This window comes from Armigeres subalbatus, chromosome 2 (assembly GCF_024139115.2).
Source record: "Armigeres subalbatus isolate Guangzhou_Male chromosome 2, GZ_Asu_2, whole genome shotgun sequence".
Classification (NCBI taxonomy): domain Eukaryota; kingdom Metazoa; phylum Arthropoda; class Insecta; order Diptera; family Culicidae; genus Armigeres; species Armigeres subalbatus.
The window spans coordinates 133,912,833-133,933,003 of NC_085140.1; the positions used below are offsets into that span (position 1 = coordinate 133,912,833).

General features: G+C 38.3%; 1 protein-coding gene across 9 annotated transcripts in view; it reads left to right on the top strand.

Moving 5' to 3' along the window:
- Positions 1-20,171, top strand: part of LOC134210873 (high affinity cAMP-specific and IBMX-insensitive 3',5'-cyclic phosphodiesterase 8) — a 630,844-nt gene that overhangs the window by 184,789 nt on the left and 425,884 nt on the right. Inside the window, exons 1-2 of one of the 9 annotated variants that reach the window (XM_062687274.1) lie at positions 3,921-4,302; positions 5,584-5,725. The exons of 2 other annotated variants lie outside the window; for them this stretch is intronic. In XM_062687274.1, the coding sequence (XP_062543258.1) occupies positions 5,701-5,725 (25 nt within the window). In that variant the 5' untranslated portion in view covers positions 3,921-4,302; positions 5,584-5,700. Of the gene's footprint in view, positions 1-3,920; positions 4,303-5,456; positions 5,726-5,757; positions 6,101-15,195; positions 16,149-20,171 lie in introns of those variants that run through there. 6 more of the 9 variants (XM_062687267.1, XM_062687269.1, XM_062687271.1 and 3 more) reach the window with 6 other exon arrangements.

The following is a 20,171-nucleotide window of genomic DNA, read 5'->3' on the forward strand; positions in this document are numbered from 1 at the left end:
AGGATAATATTAATTCATTTTTATTTATTTATACATATAATATTTATACATATAATATACATAATATCGATGAATACATAAATATGGAATATCATACAAACAACTTGTTTAACTCACGCAAGCCCCTTAACAATAAAATCAGCATCAAACTGCGATTCTTGAAAAAAAAACACGGAAATTTTTTTTTGTTTGCTATATGTGAAAATTGTGAAATGTTTGAAATGTCATAACTTTTTTGTTTATTAGTTTACCATCACCAAATTTTTATGGTAGATAGCTAATATAATGGACCGTTTTCCCTAAAAAAATTACGTTCGAAAAAAGATAGGGTTTTGAGATATTTGAGTTTTTGTGACAAAAATGATATTTTTAAAGGCAAAAAAATTTTTTTTTACTGTGCACATTTTCTTAAGAATCACCATTTAGTTGTCTAACTTTGCTGAAAAATCATAACAATCGAACATTCCGTTTTTTTGCTGTGCAGCTTTTTAAATATTTTTGAACCATTTTCACATACACCCTTTTGAAAAGTTAGTCGTGACTCAATATGAAGATTTGATATCGAAAAATGACGATTTAGATGAAATTGAAAAACTGTGCAAAGTTTCAACTCAATAGAAAATCATGAATTAAAAATTTTCTTAAATTTTGATGCTGTTGCTTGGAATCGCTCAAATTCATCATCAATATATATATAGGAGTTGCAATAGAGCTATCACCTTCTAGCTCCCGGATCTAAGATTTTTGCAATAGGATGTCTGCACGAATATTCTATCCATAATTCTACTGCCAGACAGAGGGAGTTAGATTGTAAAAACACACAACCCAGGCGGTTCTTTACGAAAATCATCGAAAAAATGCATTTTTATGATATTTAAATGGCTCTAAAGTTCTACCAACCAAATTGCCATGTATGAAACTCGGCTCCACCCCATCATCCCGAATGATAGTACCTCTAATTCCATTACCCCGAAGTCCACTTCCCCGAATGGTACAGTACCCCGAAAGCCATTACCCCGAAATCCATTACACCGCAAGGCCACTACCCCGAAAGTATTTCAAAACAGATACCGACGAATCGCGAAAAGAAAAAAAGTATATAAAAATATGCTACTTAGAGTTACTTAGAGAAACGCAATAAAGATTCCGTTTAACCAAACTACTTTTATTTACGTGTAATTAACATGGACTGTCATTCTACGCCATTATTATCTGCGAAAGTGCTATTGTATGAGGAGATGAATTTTTCCAATTTATATTTTATTTGAACACCGTCTTCAATTAATGGATTGGCTGAGTGATTGACTTAATTCTTTTTTTAACTAATTGAATGACATTTACTGAGTCTGCAGCATAAATCTAATGGATTATTTTGGCCATAATGGGTGGGGCGGCCAAGGATCCATAGCGGCCAAGGATCCATTAACGATTTCTGAGTTGAGGTGCATGCAATCGAACATTCTCCAAGATGTAACTACAGTCGATGTTGTACGTTATGACTTCGAAGATAAACATCCTTTGAAGCATCACTCGACGGTCTGCTAATGGTTGCAAGTCAATCAAAGCACAACGGTTTTGGTATGGAGGAAGATTGGCTGGATCGTTCCATGGTAAACGACGCAAGGTAGTTGATGAAGCGTTTCTGTATTTTCTCGATGCGGTCGACGTGAACGGAATGATACGGAGCCCAGATTTGTACTCCCTACTCGAGTATGCGAATGAGTGCACAATACAGCGATTTGAGAGCATGGACATTATCGAACTGTGCTGTGTTACACCCTAATGGGCCAAGCACAATGGATACGTCTGCGTGCGTTTTGACAGTTTTTCCATGGGAAAACTGTCAAAACGTACGCAAACGTACCCATTCTGCGTGGCTCTTAAGAATCCCAGCATAGCGTTTGCCTTAGCGATGGTAACTGAGATGTGTTCAGTGAAACGAAGCTTGCTGTCGAGAACGATTCCAAGGTCTTTGATCGATGTAACTCTCTGAAGCGCTGTGTGACTCAGACAATAGTCGTAGGTTACAGAAGATCGACAGCGAGTGAATGTTATGGCTCTGCATTTCGTCGAGTTCATCTGCATACCATTAATAATGCTTTCTTGCAATTAACGCATCTGTCCGGCATGAAGCGAACAGAGAAAACAATGCCTTTTTTAACCCTTTCCTTCCCATGGTGGCTTTCAACTTTCATCGAATTTTTCAACAACAAAAAGCAATATTTAGCACAGCTTTATAGTTTCATTAGACTGCTAATATGATCAATTTTGTGTTTAAAAATAATTTTCCTAAACGCGTTTGCCCGGTGTAAGGCGAACTGAGAAGATAATGCCTTCTTAAAATCAACGAGCCTGTCCGATATAAGGCAGATAGAAGATAAATGCCTGCTTTAAAGAACACGTTTGCCCGATATAAGGCAACCAGTGTAAATAATGGCTTTTTGAATGAATGCGTCTCCCGGAATAAGGCGAACTAATTAAATGATGCCTTCTTTAAAGCAATCCATCTACCCGGTAAACAGAGATGATGCCTCCTTTGACTGTTAAAAAGTTAAAAAGTATAAGTAATAAGGTAAAAAAACAAAAAGAGGAGATGACGCCCTCATTGTGCTTCTAGTTGTTTGTCGTCTGTCGTTCTTATTGTCGCAGCAAGCATACAGCCAGCTTTCCATACACCATTGAAGCTACATTTCCACAAAAGATTTTTCAATTTATTCTGTCCAACTCTACATCTAAAGTTAAAGTATAGCCCAGTCGTCGAAGGAGGTGGCGAAGGATTGATATTGATTAGGGAGTTAGTGCTAGTTATGGACCCCTTGAGGACTGATATTTGCTTCAGTCGCTCCGCTAGAGCGAGCTTCTTGATAAAATTTTAAATTTCCACAACTCTTGAATTTTAACACAAGGTTTTTTGAAATGTCCCGTTTTGCAAGTGCGTTTGTCCCGTTTTTTCACCGAAATAATCTGGTTAGCCATTCTGGTCCATAGAAGTATGCTAGTTGGTTTATTTCAATGTTTGTAGGTCATCCAAGAACTCCGTGAAGAATAGACCTATGGATCAACCAGCGTAACGATGGACTTCTCACTTGTGACTTCTAGTGAAACAGCCCGATTCTGGTCCATAGAGGCACGCTGGGTGGTTTATAATCATTTACAAGGTTTGTGGGTTATCCCAGAAATCCTTGTAGAAAAGTTCTACAGCTCAACCAGCGTAATGATGAACTTGTCATGTCTAGCGGAATTGGCCCATTCTGGTCTAAATAAACACGTTGGGTTTGGAGTATCGACCCACGGATCAACCATCGTAAAGATGTATAACTTCTAGTAGAAAAGCCCCACTTTGGTCGATAGAAACACACTGGACCAAACAGCGTAACAACGGAATGTGTGACTTCAAGAGGAATAGTCTCATCGTGTTATATGGAAACACGTTATGTGGTTTTTCATCATTTTTAAGGTTGGAGTACAGACACATGGATCATCCTGCGTAACGTGTGGCTCATTATTGAAACAATTCGGGTGGTTTATCATCATTTCCAAGGTTGGTCGTCTGTAAACACCAAGCGCATTAACTTACTGATTTTTTAAATTTGGAGTAATAAGCCTGTATCGAATATTTGATTCAACTCATTCTTGTCCCTACAAATCCCTTGCTACAACACCGTTCCGTTCAAGAATCAATTGGAAGGAACAACTTTACCAGTCAGTTAGAGCAGACACTTAGTGAATAGGCTTCGCGAAGCACAGAGCAACCTCGTTCACCTACTACCCGGCCATGTGACAGAAGAGAGAAGGGCGGTCGCCTGTCGTCGACGTCGTTGGTTTTGGAGGAGGTCGTACACTATATTTCATATGAGATTTTTTTCGATTCCCGAGCAGAGCAAACAATCATAAACAACAGCTAGTTCGCCGTTGACCGTATGGTAGATTGGATCGCCGTCGTTTTGGTCGCGTCGTCGTCGTCGTCGTATTGGCGTCTTTCAGAAAACGCATCGTCGCCGATGTCGTTCTAGTTACATACGTAGAGAAGCACTTGCACGCGGGCAGCACACCTTCTGCTCTCTATTTGGCTCGATCTATCGCGCGGTGCTGTCGAAGTCATCGGTCATCGAAATAAAGCGCGCGCGCACACCTTGCCCAGTCAGTCGGTTCGCAGTCGGGTTTGCTCTTTGAGTGAATGTTTCGCGGCATGCGTTCCGCCTTTTTTCTGTGTTTGCCGCTCTTGTTATTATCATTGTTCGAGCTTGCCATTAGTGACTGTTTGTAATTTATTGGCCGTTTGTGACGTAGAGATTAGATTAGGTTGGCTACCCCTCCGGTTCAGAGCAGCCGCACGGTGTCCTGGGAGATGAATATTGGAGCGAACTTGCTCGATGAGGAGTTTTTCAACTGAAAGATTGGAGGATCAAAGACATTTTGTTTCACCGACACCACTAAAAAGAATACTAGTTTTTTGTATAGCCAAATTTGTGCTTCAGTTATTTGAAAATAAAAAGCGTTCTTCACTCTAAATTCTCTAAACAACAATGGTAGTGTCCTTAGGTGATCTCCAGATAGTCTTGCAAGCAAAAGCGTAGGATTATCAATCCGGAGATGGCGAGTTCGATTCTCGTTCCGCTCTGAGATGTTTTTGGGTGGGAAACATTCTCGACACCCAGAGCACAGTGTATCCATTGAGCTTGCCACACAGACACAAGATACATACTCAAGCAATAGCGGATTTTTCAGAATACCTATAAATATGTATGTTATGGAAATGTATGCTTGTGTTTTAGTTATCGCCATTCCATTTAGCACAAACTACATTGACATTTCTCTACTGATCCTGAATGTATCACGGTCCTTTCTCTTCTCGATTTTACTTTGCTGTAGATACGGACAGGCTTCAACGTTCACTACTTCATACAAGTTTCAAATTAGACGGTTTATAAATTGATTCGAATTTCCATCCTGTTAAGTTTTTAATAGGAACAGTAACTGAAAAAGCCGGAAAGGCCTTAAACAATATCTTATTATTTCATGGCGCAGTTAAATTTGCAACTGACAGTCATTTTTGGTTCTCAGGACACGGATTCTTTTAAATTTGAAGGAATTCTTTGCTCGTCTATATTCCGGAGAGTAAAATTCAAATATCAAATCGCCATAGGTAACAATGTTAGAGTAGGTACATCCAAACGTTTTGATTCGTAAATATCGTCACGAATTTCCAGTTCGTGCAAGATGCGAGGCTTCTTTTTTTTTTCTTTGTATTTGCATGCTCTTGCTAATGGCAGTGTTCCAAACGCATATTCAATTATGATTAATGGTTTTCGAACACCAGCAATGTAACAATCTATAAATTATGCATCCAAATTTATGTGATTTTTCGCAGTAACTTTTGACCTCTCCGCTCCAAGGAATCCAATAATATTCACCTCTCAGAACACCGTATGCAGAGCACGCTCAGGGCCGTGCAATCCGTGCGGTGAATGTCAAAGGATCAATAATATGATCGAACGGCAGCCGCGACGCGATCACGAATTCTATTGTTCGGCGAGGAATTGTGTGTATTGATTTGTTTTTATGAACCACCACCTTCTAGAGAATCAACTGAGTTTAATCCGCGGATAATGTGCGTATAATTTGGTAATTTGTTCCGGTGTGAATTGACGGTGATCGAAGACCTCAAGAGTTTAGAACCAGTGTTTGTTATTGTCATTCATGGCGGTCCTTCAGTGGTCCAGATGTAAGTAGTCTAACTGGGCAAATATCATCCTGAAGAACCGGTTGTCTGTAGCCCACATCGCCTAGAGAGAAGAAGACGAAGAAAACATCAGTGTAGTGTGAAGCGGTGAGAAGATCCGTCGCCACCACAGAAGCAGTGGAGCGCCCTACATTTTTTTGTGGTGTTTGTTTTGATCAGTGTGCTAAGTTATTTCTGTAGCAGATAACGCTCTCGTGACGTGAAGATTTTTGTTTGTTTTGAATCGAACCGGGGAAGCAGGTGCCCGGCGAATACTCATGCAAAGGGGGATCCAACGAAGCAGACCTGTTTTCAGATTGTATACATAAAAGTGTTGTGTCGAGGGCACTTTGGAGATCTATGAATAAGATTACGAGTGTAAGATTGGGATATAATTAGATCAGAGAATGTTTAGTTTTGGAGTGTCACGTAATTATTTCAAGATAAATTGGATAGTTATTGTATATGTCATGGAAATAAGATAAAAATGATGTGATGGTGGCATTGTGTGAATTTTGTAAGAGGCTACCGATATTTTAAGAAGAAATCTGGGATTCCACAGAAAGCCTTAAATGTTTCAAGTTTTTTGGGACTTCGGGGTATATGTCGGACTCTGGATTTTCTAGGTTTTTGATAACAATCTTTTGAAATTCAACAACCTGTTTCTAAAAGGGTCCGCGACGTTAGGCATAAGTACGTTAGGCATAAGGACGTTAGTCAGGCGAGATGGATCGTGATCGGTCTAAGCCGCCAAATAGACAACACAAAAAAAGAACGTTAGTCCAAACTTTTTACCCTCCCCCTCTGGCTATGCTTCAGGAGAACCTGAAGGGATTTTTGAAAGGATTCCCGAAGTTATTCCTATTGGAATTTCCAAATTACGCCTCCAGAAAATCCAGATTTTTTTTAAATGGCGTAAAGGTCGGTTGATTTAGGCGATTTTTATTTCTACGACTACAAATCAAATCCAATCCAAATCTAAGTCAAATCCAATACAAATCCAATTCAAGTACAATCCAAACCCCATCTAAATCCAATCAAAAACCAATCCAATTCATATCCAATTCCAATACCATCTCAACCCAAGTTCAATCCAAACCCAATCTTAATCCAATCCAAATTCATCTGGTTCAACTTAGATTTCTTTAAAATGAAATCCAAATACAATTCAAATCTAAACTAATTTCTATTCGAATCGAAACTATAGCAAATCTTAAATCATTATTTATTCTTTTTGTTTCAATTTAAATTCTCTCTGTGTACAATCCGAATCGAAACCAAATTCGACCCACTGCCAATGTTTTTAGCGCGTTAATCAATAGTACCTTTATTATGCGATTTTGCGTAATAATGTCTTCCAGACATTTTATCAGTAAGTTGATACGCTTTTTAGAGGTATTCAGCTTAATGATCAATAATATTGTTTCAAAAATATTGTTTCTTATTTTTCAACATACAAGGTTCGTGTCTTCAAAAAAGTTGTAGGCAAAACTACCCCTGAAAAACTTTGTTGAAGACGCCAAGTTCGCAATTTCATTATTTGTGGAGATATGTCACGTTTTATACCGACAACCCCTTAAAAATGTTTTTTCATTATTTTATTATTATAATTTCTACATTATTTGCATGTTCTATGAAGTTCTAGATAATATTGAAATACGCCATTTGGTGACTTTTGCTACTAAAAAGCTTGGAAAAAAGTTACAGTTTTTATGGATTTTTTAGGCATATTTGATATAACTGCACATTGACAAGAGGGAAATTGTGGCAGACAATCTCATACATATTTCAAAGTACAAGTAATTAACTATGATTTAATACCTGGACTGTGGAGTTGTAAGCGGATGTACTTTGTTTAATCAAAATTCATTTCCTACTCTTCAAAGCAGAAATCAATCTTCCCTATTTTGCCATTACTCTTGTAGAACTTTAAGTAGGCTTTAACATCATGCAAGGTTGTTTTGATCATAACTTCAGAATATCATAAACCATTAGTTATTGTACTAAAAGTTTAGTTCCAAGGAGTTGATGAAACAATACACCATGCGTCTCCATATGCCTGTATGCTTATATGCAAGGAATGTAATTGTTGTTATTTTACATTCCCTGCTTATATGATAAACATGTTTGAAATTTGTAGGCATAGATAGTAATATATCCCCAAAAGTAATGAAATTACGAACTTGGCGTCTTCGACAAAGTTTTCAAAGGAAGTTTTGCTACAACTACTACTACAACACAAACCTCGTATCTTGTAAAGTGAAAAAAATATTTCCTTCATCTCACTTTTATCATTAAGCTGAATATCTCTTCTCATGCTCCTCGACCATCATTCATTTTTTGAATAGGAATCCAAATGTTCCTGTTTTCAAAGTTGGAGTTCTCATGTTCCTCAACCATCTTTCTTCCTTTGAATAGGAATCCAAATGTTCCTATTTCCAACTTGCAGCTTTTCTGTTTATTCCAAAATGAGTCTTCATAATCCTTTCTTGTTAACGACACTTTCCACGCAAAACATACCTGATTTAAACTTTTTCGCTAGCTATAAAATAGTCACCAACAGTTGTTTTTTTCCACGATAAAAACAACACTCGGGAGCATCCACTGCGCCAATTTTCGTGACGCTTTTCGGCAAATTGAAACCTTCGGTTGGCAATCAGAAGAAAGCAACCGCTAACTACAGCAGACATGTGCTATCGCATCAACAATAGTCCACAGAATGAATCAAGATCCAAAAGTTTTCTCTGGGCAAGTGGAATGAACCCTCATCGTTGCACTCTTGCATCGCATGCAATCCTTTTCAGGCGCACAATCATTCTAGCGCCAAAACAAATTCACTGAACGTTCAAACGCTCCTTTCCTTTTCTTCCCAATGCATTCATAGCTCTTGCTTCCACGAAGGACCTCCGTAGCTTAGTAGGGAAAGCACCTGTCTAGCGTACTGGTTTCGTAGGATCAAACCCTACCGAAGGAAGTGGTCAGTGTTGTGCTGAATCATTATCAGTCGATAATGATTGCAATTTGTATGTGAAAACTTTTCACGAGAAAACAGTAGGCGAGTTGTCGCCGACGACAACTTGTACTTGTACAACAAAACTTGGACAGTAAGAATGATTGACTCAGTTCTGTTCAGGCTTGTAAAATGTCATCTGCATGTCATTTGACTAATTTGTTCTTAACTTTCTTTAGAAGCCAAATTTATTCCATAATTTTAGATGTACTCATAACGCTTGAGTAGGGCTATATTTTTTACCAAGGGTACATTGCTATAAATATAACATCTGAGGCTGGAGAGTGAAAACTCTCCAAAATATCACGTGTCATTTGACAGTTTGCCTCCACGCCCCAAATTACATATTTACAGCAATGTCTTGTTAGACAAAGTTGTAGCTACATTGAGGCTCTATAAGTTCGCCATACATCATGAATTGATAGCTACCTTCGGGAAAAAGTTCTAGGAAAATTATACGAACGAATGCAAATGACATTTTACAACACTGGTTCTGTTGATTCGTTGTGCAAACTCGGCCGTACCAAATAACATTTTTGTCGAATAGCACATATTTCTCTCTGGACTCGAATCTCAGCCTCAGACTCTCTAGATAGATACGTTCTAACCCCTACACAACAAGATCACTCGTGGCTGGTTCATCTCGACATGGAAAACCGTCTGGAAGCTCAACGTTTTGGAAATATGAACCGGGAAATTAAAAAAAAAATCCTGGGTCTGCAGACTTCTACAAATTCAAATTGTCGTAGAAAATTATAATTCAGCGGCGCGACAAATTTTTAATGGCGGCGCGGCGATGCACAGAAGAGCAATCAGAATTGTGCTAGTTGGGTAAAACGACCTATCGTTGTGGTATGTCCTAATGTTGCGGTAGTGTTTAAATAGTCCATTTTGGATATGATAGCATTAAAAACATTTGTGGATCCGCTGAAACACTTCGAATCAACCACTAGAACACCTTTTGTTTGACAAAATTCCGTTCAAAATAACGACAAATCAACATTTTTCGTAAAAAAATGCATCCGTTGATAAAAACAAAACAACATAAGTTTAGCACAATTGACGTAATATTTACGAAACTAGAGCATCCTGTTCGACTACTACACAATGTTAAAAACGATAAATAGGTAATTTTAAGGAAATTTTCGAAATCAATTTTGATTTGACGCGGCGCTTAACCCCTCTATAATACGACGTTTTACCCTAATGCTATTACAAAGAACATCTTCTTATTTTGTCCCGTGACACAATTCTTGAACTACTCAACATTACATTGATATTCTCATTGATTTTACCTATACACACATTATGCGTTCTGTATATGAATATGAATCTGGAACATTCACTTTCCCAGCAGTAGTTGTTCTAGATTCATTTTTTATACCAGCCAACTGTCAAAAAATTAAAGCTCAGCTCTATTTTCTGCACATTTGAACCACGAATGAATCACGAGATTCAAGTATTTTTCAATTGCTTTGCTGTATGAATGCGTCATTTTATCTACGGATCAATCCACTTTGCAATTACGGCGCCTTTTCTGACAGCAATATAATGATTTCATTTAATTAAAAAATTTAAAAACATGAGTGGAACCCTTTTTTCATCGATAAATCTCCTTTTTTATCGATAATTTTTTTTATCGATAAATCAATTTTTTTTAACTATGAATCTCCTAGACCGTGCCAGAAGTTGAACCTAGCCTCCTTCAGCATAGTCTTGTTTGGCAGCCACGCATCTTCCCGCACGGCTAAGGAAGGCCTCCTAGAATATGTAGAAGTCGTTTTCGAAATTTCAATTGCCCCTTGCAAATCCTTTATTATATTTGAAAGACGGGCCAGCTGTAATGAAAGGGTTTTCCCCTCTCTTAACTTTAGGCATTATTAGCTTTAGGCATTATTAGCTCCTTTCGTCTTATACCAGGCACACGCATTCTTTCAAAGTGGACACGATCTTCCCCTTTGCTTTATACCGGGAAGATAAGTTATTTAAAAAAAGCATTATCAACTCATTTCCCCTTATACCGGGCAGATGCATCCATTTAAAGAAGGCGTTACCCCTCTCTTCGCATTATACCGGGCAAAGGCGTTCTTTAAAAAACGGTATTCGCCTTATACCGGGTAGATGCATCAATTTAAAGAAGGGGTTACTCCTTCTTTCGCAGACGCGTTCTTTTAAATAAGGTATTATGAACTCCTTTCGCCTTATACCGGCAGATGCATCCTTTTGAAGAAGGATGGAAGGAAGGAAGGAAGTGTTACCCTCCCCTATGTCTAATACCGAGAAGACGCATTCTTTTAAATTGGGCAATATATATTCCATTTGCTTCATATCGGGAAGATGCGTTATTTAAAAAGAAAAAGCATTATCAACTCATTTCGCCTTATACCGGGAAGATGCATCCATTTAAAGATGGCGTTACCCCTTTGTTCGCCTTATACAGGGCAGACGCGTTCTTTTAAAGAAAGCATTATCAACTCATTTTGCCTTATACCGGGCAGACGCATCCATTCAAAGTAGGCATCATCTTTTCCCCTTTGATTTACACAGGGCAGATGCGTTAACTCATAGAAGGGACTACCTGCTTTCTTTTCTTTGTACCGAGCAAACGTTTCCATTTCAAGAAGGCATTGTTCCCTCATTTTGTGGTATAATGACCGGCTGCGGTCATTCAAAGAAAGCATTACCTTCTTTCATTGCTTTAAATCACAATCCAAAAGAATTTAGCCCGGATTGCATGTAATTAAGCGGAGATCGGTTAATATTTCAATGATAATTATTCTAACTGAATTCCGCCAAATGGCATTCCGTGGAAAGATTTTCGGTGAAAAGGTACATAAGGCGAAATGTATTTCGGAAAAAGGTGCATTCCGCGAAAGGTGTTTCGGAGAGTTGATACCACGGTGTAAAAAAATTGGATTAATATCGAAGTTTCATGTACCTCTGATTTTTTTTTCACAGAAAGTTGGGCAAGGTCACTAGAAATCAGGTACAGGGTGTTTAAAAATATTTCATCGGCGATTTTTTGAAAAAAGTGGTTTTTATTGTTTTCTTCCCCAATATACCATATCAAAAGTCAATTATCTAGCAATGGATAAATCATTGTAGTAAGCCCTCAAAATTGAAAATATACATATTTGTGGCCTTTTCTGTATGGAAAACCTATGTTGAAACAGATCTAAAATTTTGAAAAATATGTTTTTTCTGTAATTCAAGCATTTTTAAAATATGTTTTCAAATATATATTTTTTATTTTTGCTTCATTGACAATCTTTTTTCATTTTTTCAGCAAGTATAATCTATTTCCAGCCTTGGTTATATGTTGTTTTCACAATTCTTTCTTCCGACATTCGCACTAGATGGCCAGCCCTTTGTCACTCTGCCATATTTTATAGGATTTATAATATTTTCCTCCAGATACAGTGTCTCATCATTTCTGTGGTACACGTCATGTACAAGAACCTCACTGAATATTCGTAGAAAATTCTGCTTGAAAACCCGAATGGTTCCTGATCTGCCTCCTACAGTTTTCACGCTTCATGTCCGAAATAGGCTGTCGGATAAACTTAGACTTTATTTTAGAGTGAATTGCATTTCCGACTGCATGTTACCGAAGCTAAGCTGTTGCTACAAGAACAACTATCCTATATTTGAGTGATTCCATTTCTGTGTGGGTCTTTCACACTTTTATGGACAGTTAGTCACGTAAGTCTTAGAAGACCGTACTCGCAACAGCACTCAGCAAGCATTCTAAGGAAAACAATTTCTCCACACCCCCAAACACATTTCTATTTCTATCCATTACAATTTAGATTACAATGTACAATTACAATCAATCTTCAGTGAGACAAAAGTTTACACCATTTTGTCTGCAAAACCCAAGAGCATATGCGTAAGTAATGCCGAGATAAAATACATGGTTGCGTGTAGAGACAGAGATATGCTTAGTGTTGCTTGTGCCGAGAGTTAGGTCTCGTACAATACAGACAGAAACGAAATTCGCTCTTTATAATACCTTAATTCTACCGGTGGGCAATTACGGACATGAAACGTAAAAAGGCAGACCAGGAAGCTTTCAGATTTTCCGAGCGGAGAGTGCTGCAAACAATACAAAGTGAGGGGCCAGTAAATGACGCGTGGCACATACGCACGAGTTACAAGGAAAATAATATGTTCAAAGGATAAAAATTATGAATCTTATAAAATACGGTGCACTTCAGTGGGCAGGTCATCTAGTGCAAATGTTAGAAGACAGAATTGCAAAAACAATATTCATCAGACATCAGTATAGATGCCGGAGATAGATAATTGTTAATAACGCAAACATAAAAAAAACACAAGAAATATTTGAAAAAACGCCTTAACCACAGAAATATACATATTTTTAATTTTGAGGGCCAATTTCAATGATTTATCCATTGCTGAGTTATCAGTTGACTATTTATGCGGTATATTGGGGAATAAAACAAAAATCACTTTTTTCAAAAAATCGATAAAATATTTCTAAACGCCGTACCTCATTTCTAGTAACCTGGCCCAACTTTATGTGAAAAAAAATAAGAGGTGATGAACTTTGTCCTATACTTAAAAATCACTTTGATAAAGAAACAAAAAAAAACACTCTGCGGAATGTCGTAACACGAAAAAAATTCCGCGAGGTGATTTTTGGCGAAATAGTATACAACCTTATACATCAATTGACTTAGCTGCTTAGCTCGACAAACTACAGCGATGAATGTGTGTACGTATGTATGAATGTATGTGCGCCAAAAACTCACTCGTTTTTTTTTGACTCTTAAGTCCCCATACGCAATGTAGCGGGCTTGGTAGTCATATGGCTACTGCTTCCGCCTCATACGCAGGAGGTCGTGGGATCATTCCCAGGTCCGTTCCATTCTCCTACTTTGTATCTTTCTCTTTATTTCTCATGTTCTAGCAATCGCTGGAAATAGACTTCCATACCGTTTCCATTACTATTCCTATACCTTCAACTTGAGTATTCTAACAGTAATCTGCTAGAATTGGAAATGAACTATAGAGCTCTTTTCCTACATTCAATTAGAAATTCCATCAGTTACCTTCTCCTATCTATCACATTGGCAGCTCGTTAACCAAGACGGACCTCTGCCTCTCCAACCTAACCCAGAAATTCCAACAAATTCCGCATGAACTCGTGGCAAGTGCAGAGGTATATTCGGCTTGCAGTGGGCGAGTGATTGCATCACCATTTCCTCCCCTTCCCTACATTGACTTGCATTCTGACGTATCAGGCGCCAGTATGACCTAACAAATGAGATCACCAGTACTTGTACATAGAAGATGCGTGCTAGTCCCAAGCAAACATCGGTTCCCTGTGCAAGAACAGCTGATCTGGTCATAATGGAGTAGCAACTACGAGCAGTCAATCAAGCTCAAGCTCAAGCTCTTAAGTCCCCATACGCAATGCAGCAGAACGGCGACTGAAACAGAAGAATTTGACAGTTATCCCATATTTTTTCTCTTGCTGTTTTCGTCGCCGTTCCGCTGGATTGCGTTTGGGGCTTTACCCTTTACAAAGTTCAATTAGACGGGGAATCCTTTTCCGTTGTTTCCTATTAAAAAATTACCAGATCGGTCTACCACCTCAAAAGCTATGGCTGAAATGCCTCATCAACGAGTGAAATATTTCGTAGGGTGATGAACGTATGTCTGTACTATCAGAAAATATTTTATTTATTAGTATTAGAAGTACTTAATGGATAATGGTGTCGAAGGAATAGTAGGTTCGAAAATCAATTGTGAGCAGCTGCTATTAAAATTTAGGTCTTTCGATTCGAAATCTTGATAAAAAGCTCTTGTTTTCATGTAACTGCTGGTCATAGAGTCTTGAAATAGTATTATGCTGCTTTGACAACAACGAGAATGCCAAGGACTGGAACAAAAACGGATTTAGGGATCAACCAAAGGAATGGGAAGGATACTACAGTGGAGGACAATTTTTATTCATATTTTATTTTTATTGTTATTCTTAATGTTGTGTGTCCAGATTTTGTCGCGAACAAGCATAAGGGTTTTTGCTAAAGTTCATCGCTGATATTTCAATAGATTTTTTAACAATTTATTTTTAAAACTATTCAAATTATAAAAAAATAGTGTTTAGGATAATTTTAATAATTTTGGGAAGCCCTTCAACTGATCTCATATTTGTCATGTTCTTGGCATGTTCATGTTCTTGTTTGGCATGTTTTCAATTTGATGAAAGCACGCTCCCTTAGGAATCGTTAGAATTTTTTTCATGCCAGTAATAAACATAAAACGGAAAGTCAATGTAATTTATAATATCATGAGTTATAATATTTTCTGTTCAACTATGTCACCATCGCCAACCCGCATCTGTGAAAGAAGTTACAATTTCCATGGCATGTATGCAACTACACCCTTAGATTACGCTTTTCCACGTTTTTGTTCATTATTGCACGTTTTCCAGAGTGCTCGGAGATAGCTTCCAGTGCCGTCAATCAACAGGCTGCACAACCCAGTCGCAATATATTGATTTCCTCAACCAACAAGTAGGTAGTCCTGATAACCATACCCCAGTGAGTGATATACGACACCGGCACATAGGCGACTGCCGGCGGTCGAACCTGGTTCAAGTTAATCGGAATCCCACCGAGTAAGGGAAGTGATAGCGCGCCGCTGTCGTCGTCCTCGTCGTCGTCGCTGTTGGTACTCTTGGTGTTTCTGAATACTTACCGGGACGACGACGCCTGCCAACAGTTGGAAGTTCAGTAAAGCTGTCTGCATGGCGGCATGAAAGTGTTCCACAAAGTGTGAGTTGGAGGAATCCATCTTGTTTCCGCTAAGTTTTCGCCAGTACTATGAGATGTAATTGAACCGCGTTGAACGGTGCGATTTGGTGTCAGAGGCTTGTGCAGTAAATTTCAACGAGCGGTTCTGGGTAGAAGAAAGTGAGCTTTGTTTGAACAAGTGAAAATTCCTCAGAGTGGGGGAGGTTATATTTTTTGTCCGTGGCATTCGGAAAGCAGAGTTGCACGAAAAAGATAAAGTTCAGGCAACCAGATCCGCAAAAAGTTGTTGCCCTAGAGTGTTAGGGGGAAATCCCACCAAAGCAAAGCGAAATTTAAGCAAACACCCTCGGTGTAGATTCGTGCAGACGATTCTTTTTTGTGGGGAGAAATAGAAAGCTGAACGCAGTCAGTATGATAATCGTAACGGAGGAGATTAATAATGGCACTTCCGGTGCAAGAAGTCCCGGTTCGGGAGGACCCGGTGGGACGCATCCTGTGGCGGAAGTAGAAGTGGCAGTAACAGCAACATCAACCACAGCAGCAGACGTAATTGAAGAACAGGAAGAACTTGACATGGAAAGCAACGGAGATGGTGGCGGTGGATCCGAGAGTTTGCACTCGCAATCACCGGGTTAGTATGCCATTGTAAAACGTGACATTCTCACATCAAATCAATCGAAGAAATCGCTTCTTTTCTGCTTATCCTTCGTATCCTTCTTAGTCAGATTTTGATAGAAACATTCATGAACCTTTTTTCAACAGGTTAATAATTCAAATTTCTTGTAAATCATATGTGCAGGAAGTAAAACGTCATACAATCATCGACAAATATTCACAGAGTAGTAAACGGTTTATTATATTCTTCAACTTACATTTCACACCTTAAATCGTGCAAACTGCCTAATGGGTGTTTTTGTATTTAGAAGCATTCGTATTCAGACGCATTCGAAATATACATATAATTTATGGATATTTTACACAACAATTTTATCTTTTTTTTTAAATATATAAAGGTATTTAAATAATAAACCAAATTCGAATCCTATTTTAGAGAGAAAGAATTTTGGAGAAATAAAAAAAATTAAAATATTCTACGAAAAAAATCTTATTCAAGTGTGTCACTACAACCTTTACTATATCATAACTCAATGATGGCAGCTTAATAGCTCCTTCGTACATGTGTACATGTAGTGTTTAGGAAAACTAAAAGCACTTTTGCCGTCGGTTACTTCATTGGCAAAGTGACCCGGCGTGGCCATTTTTTGAGTTCGAATTGGAATTGGAGTTCTTCTAGCGATAGCTAATAATTACAAAATAATTACGATTTCATTTTGCAAAAATCTGTTTGACGTTTGAAAACAGCTTTAGTGATCTATGGCCTATTCAATTACTCGTCCTTGTTCAAATGCCGACCCATCTGACAAAGACTAAATAATTTTCCGCGAGCTAGTGTCCCGTGTCTTATATTTCATGTTTTCAATTATAAATTAATACAAAACAAATAAAAATATATCAAAACGGTTAATCCGTGGAGATCGTGTTTTTCACGATCCATCTCGATTTTCAAAACCCTTCGTTCATTTTATTCATAGATCACAGACCGCTGATTAGTTTGCAGTGCTTCTTCCAAAAATGCTGCAACCATACAACGACTGAAACGCAATAAAGGTTACGAGAAGTATTTCTACTTTTTTATCTGCATCCGCCTAACTTCCAGGGCTCTTCACAGAAACATTTTTTCCCAAAGTAAAACGTGACAAACAACACCTGTTAGCTGCTATTTCCACTCACAGGATGATGGGTCCGCCGTACCCCATTGCAATGCCTACAAGACTCGATTTAATTACGATCCGTCGTAAAATCATGTTTCCAGCGTTATCTATCGTTCCAACAGATAGCACTCTTTTTTTTTGTCGGAAACCACCCACGACAGTCAGTGGAGCATTGATTCGACTTTCGGTTCACCTGTTTGCTTTACCAGGAGAACGCCAAACGTTGTCTGGGCGTTCGTGGTGCTGCGCTGTTTTGTCCATTGCTTGAAAAAAAATGTTTTTCAATTACGACGAAAGCAAAATAAATATAAGTTGACGTTTTTTACGTAGCTTCATGAAAATCTCTTCCTGAAATTCCTTGGACCGGCTACCAGATAATTCAGATTACCAACCCGATTCTCGGGAAACTCGATTCAGGACACAGTGGTGCCTTCCGCTCTAACTCGCTTTCGCTTTCCAATGCTATTAGCGTGATTTTATCTAGCTGGGTATCACTCACCCGGCTGTGTATTCCTCTGATTGTAGGTCGTCACGTTGATGGAATTCTGATGTTATCCCCAGCTGTCTGACAAGTATAACTCTGCGATACACTATGTGAGAGAGGCAGTTCCAGTCAACCAGTAATGCAATGTCGTCACAAACGAGTTATCTACTGGGTCTGGCTGAGCGGGCTTGGGGGAAAGGGTGCGATAGTTTTTCACTGTAGTACTCGGTATCGCACGAGTGCATTTGGCGGAACGACTATCATGCGACGCCTGGATGACGTTTAAACTCCTGTACTTTGAATGCTATTGCGGGACTGAATTTTGTTTCGTTGTAATGTGAGGATATGACGAAATTCATATTGCGGGGCATATAAATTGCTGTGAATGCCGAGTAAGACGTGTGTAGGGAATTAAACTCCGCACAAGATTTATCACACTGCATTTATAGTTTTTGATAAAAAATGCTCCACACGACATTCTTAATACGCTTTCACTCTTTTATAGGTATCTTTATTTGTGTAAATTTTGGAAGCATTATTTTCAGTTCTCAACTTGTCAGTGATGATGTCAGTTCTTAGAAACCATTGGCTAAGGAAAGGTCAGCTTTTCTTTTTAACTAATTTTATTTGCTAATTATCTAATACATGCAGTCATATCTTAGACCAGGTGTGCCATGTTTAATTAAATAACACTGCGTTCCACTTCTCCACAGCTTGGCATTTCTTCTGGATAAGGGTACCCGAGGTTGTGCCCCGAAAGCAATCGTCTAGCATAGCTCTTCTTTCGACGTCAAAACGAGGACATATAGGGGAACGGTTCGGCACTTCATGTTATAGCTCCTATTTCCATCCCATCAAAAACAAAGCAATGGAAAAATATTTGATTTGTTTCTTATTTTTATGACTTTTTTCACCAGTGAGCACGCATGTTAGAAAAAAGAAGCAACGAGATTGGTGCTGTATTTCTTTGCTTTGCGATGAGATGAAATTCAGTGAGATGGAAAACAAAACAGTTCCTCTACACCATATTTTTAATTGCTAAAAACCAAAAAAAATACTTGTTTTTTGTGTGCAAATAAAAATGCTGAATAACCAGTTAGTTCTCACAATTGTGACAGTTCACTGAACGTTCAGCAAAACCTAAATCATTTTGCAATTAGTTCATGGGTTGATCTTTTGCTGTAATTTCAGCAAAATTAAGGTTTTCTGAAAATATTGCTTTGTTGCGAAATTTGCGTTTTGTTCAAATCATAATGATAATGAATAACAACCCCTTCCATTCTGTATGTTGTTTACTATTTTTATAAAAAATATCCACTTTTTCACTACACCCAGGTTTTTTTTTACACGGTTGGCATTAATTAATTTCTCGGTTAACCTGAACTTTCTCAGCTTTCTAAATACCCTCTGAATTTTCTTTGATTTTTTGTGAATTTTTTTGTAGGGTTAACTCATTGTTTCATTGACGCTGAAGGTCTTAAACGACTAAAACCAAAACGTGTAAAAAAAACCTGGGTGTATCAATACGAGTATCGTAATATACATTTTTAAACTCACTAGATCACGCTATGATGTCAATCCATGAGTACCACGCAATGACGATGGTATTATGTTGGTAAAATATCAAACTCTCAAATCTCATCGGCGATTCAAATCATGCGTGAGTCAAATCCCGTAAGAATCATGGCGCAGAGAATCGCTTATGATTCTAATCGCAATTTTTATCATTGTATGATTTTTACGTGCTCTTGATTGTTGAATGCATTAAATTAACTTTTTCGCTTAAAACAATCCATATGTAAACAAAACATACGCCTCGATTGCGTTTTGACCGTTTTGACGCTTTTTAGAGCGAAATCATTTTTCGGCGAGTGAGCGAAGCGATGCGATTCTGTAGGAGAAACTCAAGTGCAATGCTCTCCCTAATACAGAATTTCAAGCAAGTTAGCTCGTGCATGAAGCCTCGATGATTGAGATTTGAGTATGATTCTACCAATTTTAAACAGTTAATGGCTGCATTGCGATTTGGCATATGGCAATTTATGAGATTTGCTGATTCTCAGCAAAAACTGAATTCGATATTGTTGTTTCATAAGGACGAAAGCGCGAACGGACGAAGCGGAGCTCCACCAATTCCAAGTGGTTGTTAGCTGGAAGCGGTCCTAGTTGCTGAGGAATTTGCAGGAGAAGGCATTGTTTACGTTTGTGACTTTTGCCCTTACACGGAAGAAAAAATGTACCCAGCGTTGAGTTTTTTTAAACTTATTTTTGGGTTATTTTTTCTCTTCCCTTTCATCCACTCTTTCTTCTGTTGTCAAAAACAAAAGAGCCAAACAATAGGCCTTTTCATGTGACACTGCCGAGACTGCACTTGTTTACAACCGCTGAACAGGCCCGC